Source organism: Pristiophorus japonicus, chromosome 19 (assembly GCF_044704955.1).
Source record: "Pristiophorus japonicus isolate sPriJap1 chromosome 19, sPriJap1.hap1, whole genome shotgun sequence".
NCBI lineage: Eukaryota > Metazoa > Chordata > Chondrichthyes > Pristiophoridae > Pristiophorus > Pristiophorus japonicus.
In genome coordinates, this window is record NC_091995.1 from 81,234,392 (window position 1) to 81,246,934 (window position 12,543).

General features: G+C 46.5%; 1 protein-coding gene across 1 annotated transcript; it reads left to right on the forward strand.

Moving 5' to 3' along the window:
- Nucleotides 1-5,385: 5,385 nt before the first annotated feature.
- On the forward strand, nucleotides 5,386-12,043 carry mief1 (mitochondrial elongation factor 1). The gene is made up of 4 exons (XM_070861694.1): nucleotides 5,386-5,529; nucleotides 6,324-6,507; nucleotides 7,873-8,126; nucleotides 10,004-12,043. Exons 1-4 carry the CDS (start codon nucleotides 5,386-5,388, stop codon nucleotides 10,808-10,810), a joined length of 1,389 nt encoding a protein of 462 aa, XP_070717795.1. The 3' UTR covers nucleotides 10,811-12,043.
- The last annotated feature ends 500 nt before the right edge of the window (nucleotides 12,044-12,543 follow it).

Below are 12,543 nucleotides of genomic sequence, written 5' to 3' on the forward strand. Positions count from 1 at the left end.
TAAGAGCGTACGAAATAGGAGCTGGAGTCGGCCATTTGGCCCCTCAAGCCTGCTCCGCCATTCAATAAGATCATGGCCGATCTTCGACTTCAACTCCACTTTCCTGCCCTATCCCCATATCCCTTGATCCCTTAATATTCCAAAATCTAGCGATCTCTGTCTTGAATATACTCAAAGATTGAGCCTCGACAACCCTCTGGGGTAGAGAATTCCTAAGATTCACCACCCTCTGAGTGAAGAAGCTTCTCCTCATCTCAGCCCTAAATGGCCAAACTCTTATTCTGAGATTGTGACCGCTGGTTCTCGACTTCTCATCCAGGGGAAATGCTAGAGAATATAGGCCTAGTCTACTCAATCTCTCCTCATAGGACAATCCACCCCATATCAGGAATCAGTCTGGTGAACCTTTGCTGCACTCCCTCTATGACCAGTATATCCTTCCTTAGTGCATCATTCTTGTGCACTGTTAAAATCTTTAGGTTCAGAGCTCCTCGAGGTCACTGTCGGTAAATGGATTGCCCGCAGTGTAAGACCTGGAGACCAGGAAGTTCCACATTTCATCGGGCATGAGTGGAAGGTTTGGGTGGGGGGTGGGGGGGGCGCAGGGTGTTCACGGTCAGGAGTGAGGGTTTCGGCGGGCAGTGGGGGGGTGTTCATCAGGCAGGAGTGGGATGTTCGGCAGTGAGAGCGGTGGGGAGGGTTCAGCGATTTGGTGGGGGGGTTTGCAGCCAGGGGTGGGGGGGAGGTTCAGTGGGCAGTGGGGGAGGTTCTATGGTTAACCACATGGTTAACTTTCCCTTCCTCCCTGGATTCTGAGATCCCTCCCAGACAGTTTCCCTTCCTGATCTCTGTTGTGTGACTCCAGATAGAAAATCTACGTGACATTAATGAGGAGAGCATTGTGCTAGGCTGTATTGCCATATGTGGAGTGATTCAGGAGGATGTGGATGAACAGAGAGATCTCGGAGTTGAAACATACAATTATCAGAGTGCAGGTGTAAACATAAAAAGGCCAACAACGTCTTGAGTTTAATATCTAGTACGTAGAGCACAAAACCAGAGCAGTAATTGGGCCTGGTATTGGAGGGCTTGTGCAGCCACCTCAGCAAATCAAAAGCAAAGTACTGCAGATGCTGGAATCTGAAATAAAAACAGAAAATGCTGGAAATCTCAGCGGGTCAGGCAGCATCTGTGGAGAGAAAATCAGAGTTAACATTTCAGGTCGACCCCCTTCGTCAGAATGTTCAAAAAGAACAGATCTTAAAGAGCACTGAAAGGGGGAGGGGAAGAACGAACAAACGGGAAGGCCTGTGATAGGGTGGAAGGCAGGAGAGATTGGAGAGACAAAAGGAATGATGGGCCGAGTTGAAATGGTAATGACAGAAGTTAGAAAAAGGTTAGTTGAGATAGGGTGTGAATGGCGGAATAATGACCAGCTGCCATTGGAGACAAAGAGAGAAAAAAACATAAGATCGGGGCAGGGGGAAGGGGAGCCAAAAATGGGCAGAGGTTATGTTTGGAAATTGTTGAACTCGATGTCGAGTCCAGAAGGCTGTAAAGTGCCTAAACGAAAGATGAGGTGTTGTTCCTCGAGCTTGCATTGAGCTTTATTGGAACAGTGTAGGAGACCGAGTTCGGAGTGGGAGTGGAGCAGGAGATTAAAGTGACAGGCGACCGGAAGCTCAGGGTCATGCTTACGGACTGAACGGAGGTGCTCTGCAAATCGATCACCCAATCTGCGTTTGGTCTCCCCAATGTAAAGGAGACCACATCATGAGCAGCGAATACAGTATACTAAATTGCAAGAAGTACAAGTAAATCGCTGTTCTCAGCAAACAGCCCTCGTCGGAGAGGAGGCAGCAAGGGAAATTATTTTGTCTTTTCACTTTAGAAAAAAATCTGTAGGTTAGAAACTTACCTACTGGTAGGAGCACTGACCAGTGTGGAACTGAGCCAAGCTGATTGGAAAGGTCAGAGGTTTGACCCCTGAACTAACTGATCTTAACTGAGGCAACTGTAGTCTCATGGGGGAAGTCAGCATGGGTTTCTGCCGCAGGTTTGGCCAGCTCCCGTGGAAGTGTACACGAGTGTGATTCAGCACCTCCAGGAAAAAATAAGGCTGGAGTAAAGAAAAGATCTGATGGGGAACAAAACGTTAAGCCGCCTTCTGTTGAAAGAAAAAATAGGAACAAATAATCTTCGCGCAGTGCTGACTTTGGCTGGGAGTAGTTTGCGTATTTTTTTACCATAGTTTCTCCATGTTCCAGTCAGCATCTTGTAAGGCTTCTCAAGTTCTATAAGCTTATGATAAACTTTTTATGCATTCCTGACAAATTAATAGATCTTAGAGATGGCTCACTTTTTTGGCCACAACCATGACTACACTTCAGAAGTACTTTATTGGCTGTAAAGTAAAGCTCTCCTTAGAGCAGAGAAAGCTCCAATCAATGTGAAGGTTTTGGAGAGAGTACAGAAGAGATTTACTAAAATGGTTCCAGGGATGAGGGATTACAGTGATGTGGATAGACTGGAGAAGCTGGGTTGTTCTCCTTGGAACAGAGAAGGCTAAGAGATTTGATAGAGATGTTTAAGATCATAAAGGGTTTAAAACACACTCGATCAGCTTCGCTGGGCAGGCCACATAATTCGCATGCCAGACACGAGACTTCCAAAGCAAGTGCTCTATGCGGAGCTCCTTCATGGCAAACAAGCCAAAGGTGGGCAGCGGAAGGGTTACAAGGACACCCTCAAAGTCTCCCTGATAAAGTGCGACATCCCTACTGACACCTGGGAGTCCTTGGCCAAAGACCGCCCTAAGTGGAGGAAGTGCATCCAGGAGGGCGCTGAGCACCTCGAGTCTCAACGCCGAGAGCATGCAGAGACCAAGCGCAGGCAGCGGAAGGAGCGTGCGGCAAACCAGTCCCACCCACCCTTTCCCTCGACAACTATCTGTCCCACCTGTGACAGAGTCTGTGGCTCTCGTGTTGGACCGTTCAGCCACCCGAGAACTCATTTCAAGAGTGGAAGCAAGTCTTCCTCGATTCCGAGGGACTGCCTATGATGATGACGATGAGATGAGTAAATAAAGCGAAATTGTTTCCAGTGGCTGAAGGGTCGATAACCAGAGGGCACAGATTTAAGGTGATTGGCAAAAGAACCAGACCTCAAGAGAAACTTTTTAATGCAACGAGTGGTTAGGATTTGGAAGACTGCCTGACAGGGTGGTGGATACAGAGTCAATAATGGCTTTCAAAAGGGAATTGAATAAATACTTGAAAGAGGAAAAAATTGCAGGCATATGGGGAAAGAGCGGGGGAGTGGGACTGACTGGACTGCTCTTCAAAACTCGATGGGCCGAATGGTCTCCTGTGCTGTACTCGTCTGTGATTCGAAATAATTTTAGTGATTGCGTGGAGCATTTTGAATACTTTCACGTGATCATCATAGGCAGTCACTCGGTATTGAGGAAGACTTGCTTCCACTCTTAACATGCATTCTTAGGTGGCTGTACAGTCCAATACGAGAACCAGTCTCTGTCACAGGTGGGACAGATAGTCGTTGAGGGAAGGAGTGGTTGGGACTGGTTTGCCTCACGCTCTTTCCGCTAAGTTCCCGGGCAACTATGGCGGTGCGGCATTCCGGCCTGTTGCTGTTGGGGTTGTCCATGAGGGCCCTGACATTCCAGGTCCCGAACTTCATGTTAGAAAAGTGGAAGATGCCTGTGCGCGAGTTCTTTTAATGTGGAGTGGCCGTTACACACCGGCAGCTGAGCACGGTCTTGATCCAGTGGCAAGGGGGTCCAAGACGACTGGAGACCAGACACTGCTATATAGGCCAAATTGCCTACAGCGAGATGCTGGCCGCAGGCTTGGTGCTGAGTAGGGTCCTTGATGGTTTTATAAGAGGATCAGTGGCCCACTGGGGTTCAGAGTGGGAGGGCAGGAGGGTCACAGCCAATATAAGGTGCTAAAGAAATGCAAGTATTTATAACTATATTTCTAATTCCATTATTTGTTTTGTGTGTTAACTGGATAATTTTTTTTGCAGTGCTTCTTTTCAGACACTGGCTCACCCTTTTCTCTTTCCCTGCCTAAAGTAGTGATTAATCCTGGGGCAAAGTTCCACAGGTGCAGACAGCCATGTTGTACCTCCCCTAATGCCCCATGCACAAGCAGCCTATTCAACCATCAGAGCCATGCTCATTCCCATACAAAATTCTTCCACATCCTTTGAATTCTTTGAAACATACAACATATAAAACAGGGCTTGACAGGGTAAATGCAGGGAGGATGTTTCCTCTGGATGAGGAGTCTAGAACTAGGGGGTGGGGGGGGTGTCACAATCTCAGAATAAGGGGTCAGCCATTTAGGACTGAGATGAGGAGAAACTTCTTTACTCAAAGGGTGGTGAATCTTTGGAAATCTCTACCTCAGAGGGCTGTGGAGGCTCAATCTTTGAGTATATTCAAGAGAGAGATCGATAGATTTTTGGGTATTGAGAATCACGGGATATGGGGGGTAGTGCAGGAAAGTGGAGTTGAGGTTAAAAATCAGCCATGATCTCATTGAATGGCGGAGCAGGCTTGAAGGGCCGAATAGCCTACTCCTTCTAATATGTTCTTTCCAGCAGGATCAATGTGCTGTAAACAAGCACAGGAACATTGCCTGTTTGTTTCCTGGCTCATGAATGCTGAATGCAGGAGTAGGCCATTCAGCTCCTCGAGCCTGTTCCACCATTCAATTAGATTACGGCTGCTCTGTACTCCGCGACCCACCTTGTTTCCATAACCCTTGGTAACTTTGCCTAACAAAAATATTAATGATCTCGAGCTGTAAAATTTTCAATTGACTCCCAGCCTCAACAGAGACCAAATGTAGCCAGCTACCTTGGGTGGGGAAAGAGAGCAAAGGCACTTCATAACAAGGGCGGAGGGAAGCATTTAAGTCAGTTTATGCGATGCTTATTTCCATTCTGACGGGGACTGAAAAAGGCTTCAGGAGAGGATGAGCAGGTTGGCAGATTAGGCGGATGCAGTTTGATGTGGAGAAGCGTGAGGTAATACGTTTTGAGAGGACAAACAAGTACTGGGAGTATTCACTCTGGAAAGACGCAGAAGGGTGTGAAGGAACCAAAGACCTAGGTGTTTAATGATATTGCCTGAAAGTGCGATTACAGCCAGATGAAGTCATTTTAAAAAAAAAAAAGACCCAATAATATTTTTGTGGTTTTATAAATAGGGGCGTAGAACACAATAGTAAAGCAGTAATAACACTGTGTAACGTAATGGTTAAACCACAGTAAGAGTCGTGTGTGCAATTTTGGGTGCTCCATTATAGAAATTACATTACATTAATTATTTTTCATTCTAGGTATACTCTTTTCAAAATGGCTGGCACGGGAGAAGGAAAAAACAAGAAAGGGGACAATGGGATTGGAAATGCCATTGATTTTGTCCTCTCGAATGCCAGGCTGGTGCTAGGTGTTGGTGGAGCTGCTATGTTGGGCATTGCAACGTTGGCTGTTAAGAGGGTACTCATTTTCTTACTGCATTTGTCTGTACTGCGCCCCTCCTCCATCTCCACATTTTCCTTCTCTAACCAGGTTTGCAAGTTCCAATACGGAGACTGGTCTCAACACCTAGCACCCTACGTAAACTTAGCTTGTCCAAAACTCTGCTGCCCGTGTCCTAACTCGCACCAAGTCCCGCTCACCCATCAACCCTGTGCTCGCTGACCTACATTGGCTCCCGGTTCAGCAACGCCTCGATTTAAAAATTCTGATCCTTGTTTTCAAATCCATCCATGTCCTCGTTCCGCCCTATCTCTGCAATCTCCTTTGGCCCTACAACCCTCCGAGATCTCAACGCTCCTCCAGTTTTGGCCTCTTGTGCATCCACGATTTTCATCGCTCTACCATTGACGGCCGTGCCTTCAACTGCTGAGAACTAAGCTCTGGAATTCCCTCCCCAAACCTTTTCGCCTCCTTTAAGACGCTCCTTAAAACCTACCTTTTTGACCAAGCTTTTGCTCAATTGTCATAATCTCCTTACGTGGCCTATTGTCAAATATTTATTTGATAACACTCCTGTGCAACACCTTGGGACATTTTACTATGGTAAAGGCACTATATAAATTCTATTTGTCTCCTTGGGTTGAAAAATGCAGTAAGGATATCTCCTACCAGACAAGAGATAGTAAAATTGCTTAACTGGGAGAATTTATCTTACTCGCCATATGCTGATGTCTTTAACTGCTGTTACATGTGTTGCTCCAAGCTTCTCGTGACCGGTATTTTATTGTTGAATCTATATCTTTATCTTTCAGATGTATGACAGAGCGATCAGTGCCCCAAGTAGCCCCAGCAAGATGGACTTGAGGTCTGGGAAGCAGAGCTGGGAGGAGCCCAGCTGGATTGGGTCATCGCCGCGTTTATTAACCAGGGATATGAAAATGAATGTTAGTAGATCTCTACAGACTCTGCCCACCGATTCTGCAAGCTTTGAAGCAGGTAAGCTGTCAGCTAGAGTATGTGGTTGGCTTCATATACAGCATATATACCAGGTGGTGAATCTTTGGAATTCTCTACCCCAGAGGGCTGTGTATGCTCAGTCGTTAAATATATTCAAGACAGAGGTCGATACATTTTTGGGATTTAAGGGATATGGGGATAGTGCGGGAAGGTGGAGTTGAGGTAGAAGATCAGCCATGATCTTGTTGAATGGTGGAGCAGGCTCGAAGGGCCAAATATATCCTTATGCTCTTATTTCTTATGTCATTTCTTCAACCTCCTCCTTTGTTGGCCTCCCATTATCCTCTCTCCATACACTTCGATTTGTTTAAAATCCTCCTGTGTCCCGTTCTGCATGAAGTCCTGTTGGCACAGCAATCCCTCCTCGTTAATCTACGGTGGTTAACTGTCCCAATACAGATTGGATTTTAAATTCTCATCCTCCTCTTCTAATCCCTGCAATACTAAACCCCACCATAACCTTTGCTTCAGCCTTGCTTCCCCCACCTCGCCTTTGTCCTCTAATTCTGACCTTCAGTCTTCTCCCCCCACCCTCTCTTTCACACCATAGTTGATTGCAAAGCCAGTTGTCTTGCCCCAGATTTATGGGGCCTAAACCTGGCTGTGCAACCGCTGCATTGTGGTTGTATATAACGTACAATTTAGAGTCAAGTGTGACTTGAATGTTAGGTTTTATATTGCTCGTCTCTGCCCTTGCCTCAGCTCATCCGCTGCTGAAGCCCTCGTCCTCGTTACTCAGCTTTGTTACCTCTCGACTTGACTATTCCAACGCACTCCTGGCTGACCTCCCACATTCTACTGTCCGTAAACTAAAGGTGATCTAAAACTCGGCTGTCCGTGTCCTAACTCGCACCGAGTCCCGCTCGCCCATCACCCCCTGTGCTCGCTGACCAACATTGGCTCCCGGTTAAGCAACACCTCGATTTAAAAATTCTCATCCTTATTTTCAAATCCCTCCATGGCCTCGCCCCTCCTATCTCTGTAATCTCCTCCAGCCCCACAATACCCCGAGATCTCTGCGCTCCTCTAATTTTGCCCTCTTGAGCATCCCTGAATATAATCACTCAACCATTGGTGGCCGTGATTTCTGTTGCCTGGGTCCCAAGCTCCTGAACTCCCTGCCTAAGCTTCTCCGCCTCTCTACCTCTCTTTCCTCCTTCAATACGCTCCTTGCAACCTACCTTTTTGACCAAGCTTTTGGTCACTTGCGCTAATTTCTACATATGCGGCTCGGTGTCAAATTGTTTTTCTCATAATACTCCTGTGAAGCGCCGTGGGACGTTACACTACGTTAAAGGCGCTATATAAATGAGTTGCATTTAATCATTTTGTGTCTCGATACAGGTATCTCCAAAGGTGCTAGTCCTAGTAAGAAGACCCAAATGGATTTGAAGAAAGCTCGACTCCGCTTGTCCATGCAAGATAAACTTTTTATGTATTATCGTAAGCACGTCGTCATCCCAGGGGCGGAGATGAGCCGAGCCAAGCAGGCTGCCATGGACATCTGCACAGAGCTGCGAAATTTTATCCATGCCAAGCTTCCCGATATGCCTCTCCGGGATATGTACCTCAGTGGCAGTCTGTACGACGATCTGCAGGTTTGGGTTTAATCTAATTCCATTGAGTTGCACCAGTCAGATCTGCGAGCAGACCGTTTCTCCACGTACTCCATTGCGGAATGGCATGTAGCCTGGAGAGCAGCATGAATAAGCAGAAAGGAAGTAATTTTATAATGGGAGGGGCGTGATGGTTTAACTGATTTCCTGACTCCCAAGTAGAAGGTCGGTTCAAGTCACAATAATGGTGGGTGTCCCGTTAATTCTTTCTTGGGCCATTCGATAAGAGTCTGGCCCAGGCTTTCCGATTGTCATGCCAACGGTAAAAGAAATAACTTGCATTTATATAGCAGCTTTCACTACCTCCGGATGCCCCAAAGCGTTTTACAGCCAATTAAGTACTTTTTGCAGAGTAGTCACTGTTGTAGGAAACATGGCAACCAATTTGTGCACAGCAATGTCCCACAAACAGCAATGTAATAATGACCAGGTAATGATGTTGGCTAAGGGGTAATTATTGGCCACGACACCAGGGGGGAGCGGGAGCTTCTCTGATCATCTTCGAAATAGTGCCATGGGATCTTTTACGTCCACCTGAGTGGATAGAGGGGCCTCAATTTAACGTCTCAACCAAAAGAAGGCACTTCTGACAGTGCAGCACTCCCTCAGCACTGGATTGTGCGCTCGAGTCTCTGAAGTGGTGCTTGAACCAGAGGCAAGAGTGCTACCAACTGAGCCACAGCTGACACCTTTGGCTATTGAAAATTTAAATTGAAGGCGTGCAAATATCAAGTTGAAGCTATGCCAAGAGTGCCAGACAATTTGGCTGTGATGTGATAGCGAATTGTGTCGCATGTATTGGGTTCTTTTCTGTCCCTCCTCCCAAATATTTTATTAACTTGCTGAGAAATCCAGATAAAAGATAGCGTTGGGCAGTACCAGAGGTGAGAAGAATGGAAACTAGCCGAGATAAATGAGCAAATGATATTGGGTGATGCCAGGCTTAACCACTAAATGCTAAGGAATAAATACAGGGCCTAGTTTATTCATGTAAAGGATTTATAGTGTGTAATCATCATCATAGGCAGTCCCTCGAAATCTAGGAAGACTTGCTTCCACTCTAAAAGTGAGTTCTTAGGTGGCTGTACAGTCCAATGTGGGAATTACAGTCTCTAACAGGTGGGACAGACAGTGGTTAAAGGAAAGGGTGGGTGGGGAGTTTGGTTTGCCGCACGCTCCTTCCGCTGTGTCTGCGCTTGTTTTCTGCATGCTCTCGGCGACGAGACTCGAGGTGCCCAGCGCCCTCCCGGATGCTAAATAATAAACAAATGCCGGCGCTAATTCTATAATCCAGCCATTGAGCACAGGATAAAATGTGTGCCAATTGGAAATCTCTCCACAGCACTGGAAAGGGGAGGGAAAGAGCCCTACGCAGTGTACGTGCATCGTTGGATAATGCAGAGGGCGGGTTACATTAGCCCATGTAACAAAAACGTGCTCGGCACTGTCACAGTGTGGAAAGTACAACAGCTGCTGTTCATCATGGCAAAATGGCATTCATCCGAAAGGCACAGGCATTCTGTTGTAGATTTAATTCCGCTTGGATTCATTGGAATCATTTATTTTTAGAATTGGGAATTCCTGTCTGTCAGATTCCTATCCCATTGCGCTCCTGCAGATTTGCCCCATATCATCTGGCTTCTTGAGTTCTGATTTCGGATCATATGAAGGGGGTGTTTAAAGGCAAGGGAGGAACATTCAATGAATGCCATTAGTAGTGGTTTGTATTTTGGGTAACTTGGGTTTTTTATTGTCTTTGGTTTATGGTACTCACGTTAATGTGTTACGAAAATGCTTGTCTTGATAAAATGGCTTCTGGCAGTAATACCAATCGAGTTTAATTGTGCCTGACTCTTTAGGTGGTCACTGCAGATCATATTCAGCTGATCGTCCCGTTGATCCTGGAAAAGAACCTCTGGGCTTCAATCCCAGGGGAGGAGACCATCATGAACATCCCTGGATTCTGGCTGGTCCGCAGGGAAAACCTGGAGTACTTCCCCCGTGCCAGCAGCTACTGGGACCGCTGCATCGTGGGTGGCTACCTCTCGCCGAAAGTCGTGATCGAGACGTTTGACAAGGCCTTGTCTGGGACCATCAACTGGCCGGCCATCGGCAGCATCCTGGACCTCATCATCCGGCCCGTGGTCCCTTCGGAGACGCTGACGTTGGAGGTCCAGTACGACACGAGCAAAAAGCTGTTTATTGACTTCCTGCCGCTGATTGTGATGGAGGAGACCATGCTGATCGCCAAGCCCCACCGGGACAGGCGCTACGAGAACATGTGGCGGCAAAGCTTCCGAACTGCCGAGACGGCCAAGCTGCGGACCCTGGACGAGGGGGATGACGGCTGCCGTTGCTGCTGCCTCAAGATCCTGAAGGCCATCTGCAAGTCCAGTCCCGTCCTCAACAAGCTGACAGCCAGCCAGCTGACCAACGTGATCCTCCACGGCTGCGTGAAGGGATCGGACTGGTCGCCGGATATGTTGGCGGATAAATTCCTGCTGGTTCTCCGAGAACTGATAAACTACTTGGAGCAGGGCTTCTTGCCGTGCAGTTTAGATACCAAAGTCAACCTGTTTATGGAACTTGCAGAAGAAGAAATAGATGAATTAGGCTACATGCTGTACTGTTCCTTATCTGAACCGGAGACATTGTTAAATACATGAATTAGGTTTGTGGTAGGCACACTGAAGAGGTTCGTACTTTGCTAGTTGTCAGGGTTCACCAAATGACAGAGTTATTAGAGTGCTGCTGTTAACCATTTAATGACCCTATTGACCAGGTGACTTTATTTCTGCATTTCCTGAACTTGTAATCGTGATCGGAAGTTGCATGAAAGGGGAAACCAGGTGATCTTGTGGGAAGGACTTTCAATGTTATTTACAATTTATTTAAAAAAATAAGCAGTTGGGCTCGGGCTGAATGCTATATTGTCCTTTAGTCAACCACATGTGGAAAATATGTTCACATTTCCCGTTAGCACTCAAAATGTAACGGTTCAAAATAAATGTCAATTTGAAAGGCTTGGAGGGAAACTTTCAAAATTGTAGCTGTCAATAAAGTCAATTTGAAGGAGGCCCAGTCATATTCTACTGGCTTTATGTTTAACAACCAATGCATTTCCAGAATTGTCACCGAGGGTGCAAATGTGGGCACAAAACTCAGTGGAAAGCTGCAAACTGAGAGCTTTAAAAAACAATCGAGCAGATATTCATGGTAGCAACTTTGCCTTCCACTTAATTTGACTGAGTGAGTGCAATGTCCTTTAAACAACAGTAACTTGCATTTATATAGCGCCTTTAATATAGTAAAACATCCCAAGGAGCTTCACAGGAGCGTTATCAGACACAATTTGACACCAAGCCACATAGAGATATTCGGGCAGATGACCAAAAGCTTGGTCAAAGAGGTAGGTTTTAGGCGGTGACTTAAAAGAGGAGGGAGAGAGGTAGAGAGATTTAGCGAGGGAATTCCAGAGCTTAAAGCCTCGACCGCTGAAGGCATGGCCGCCGATGGTGGAGCGATTGAAATCAGGGATGCTCAAGAGGCCAGAATTGGAGGAGCGCGGAGATCATGGAGGGTTGTGGGGCTGGAAGAGGTTACAGGGATGGGGAGGGGTGAGGCCTGGGAGGGATGTGAAAACAAGGATGAGAATTTTCACTCTGGCATCTCTCTTGAATGTAAGGAGGTGAATCTTTCCACTGTTGAGTTATCTCGTGAGCATTAACCAGCCCTGATTGCAGGAAAATTGCAGTTCCTTGCCAAGTTAGCCATTCACAGCAAAATGAACAAGTAACAGTGGAGCCAATGGTTAAAATTTACTTTGATAAGTGCAGCTCAATTAAAACTTATACAAAATATAATACTGCATGGAGAATAAACAGACCAGTTGGGCTGAATGGCCTGTTTGTGCTGTAAATTCTATATAAAATGGAAAAATTATTGGGGTATGCAATAGTTTTTTTTTGTTAAACTCAAAAGGAGATTTAATTTATCACGATGTTTTGGGTAAGGTTTATAGTTCATACTGAGCTAAGTGTCCATGACAGCAGAAAGTTTGTTGTCTTGCTTAACCCTTAAATGGTTTTCCAGCCCAGAATGACTTGTAGATCCAATTGGCTACATCAGCAGACCATTCAAATAGAAATCGTAGCCTTGCACGCACATTAATCAACCAACCCGCATGTGGTTCTGGTGAGGGGATCCCACCCAAACCTATCTTTCGCATTCAGATGCTGCCAGAGCTGCCGTACGCCTCAAACTGCAACATCCCCGCCGACTCCTGGGAATCCCTGGCCCAAGACTGCTCAAAGTGAAGGAAGAGCATCCAGGAGGGCGCTGAGCACCTCTGTCTCATTGGCAAAAACAAGTATATACAGCGGAAGGAGCGTGCGTCAAC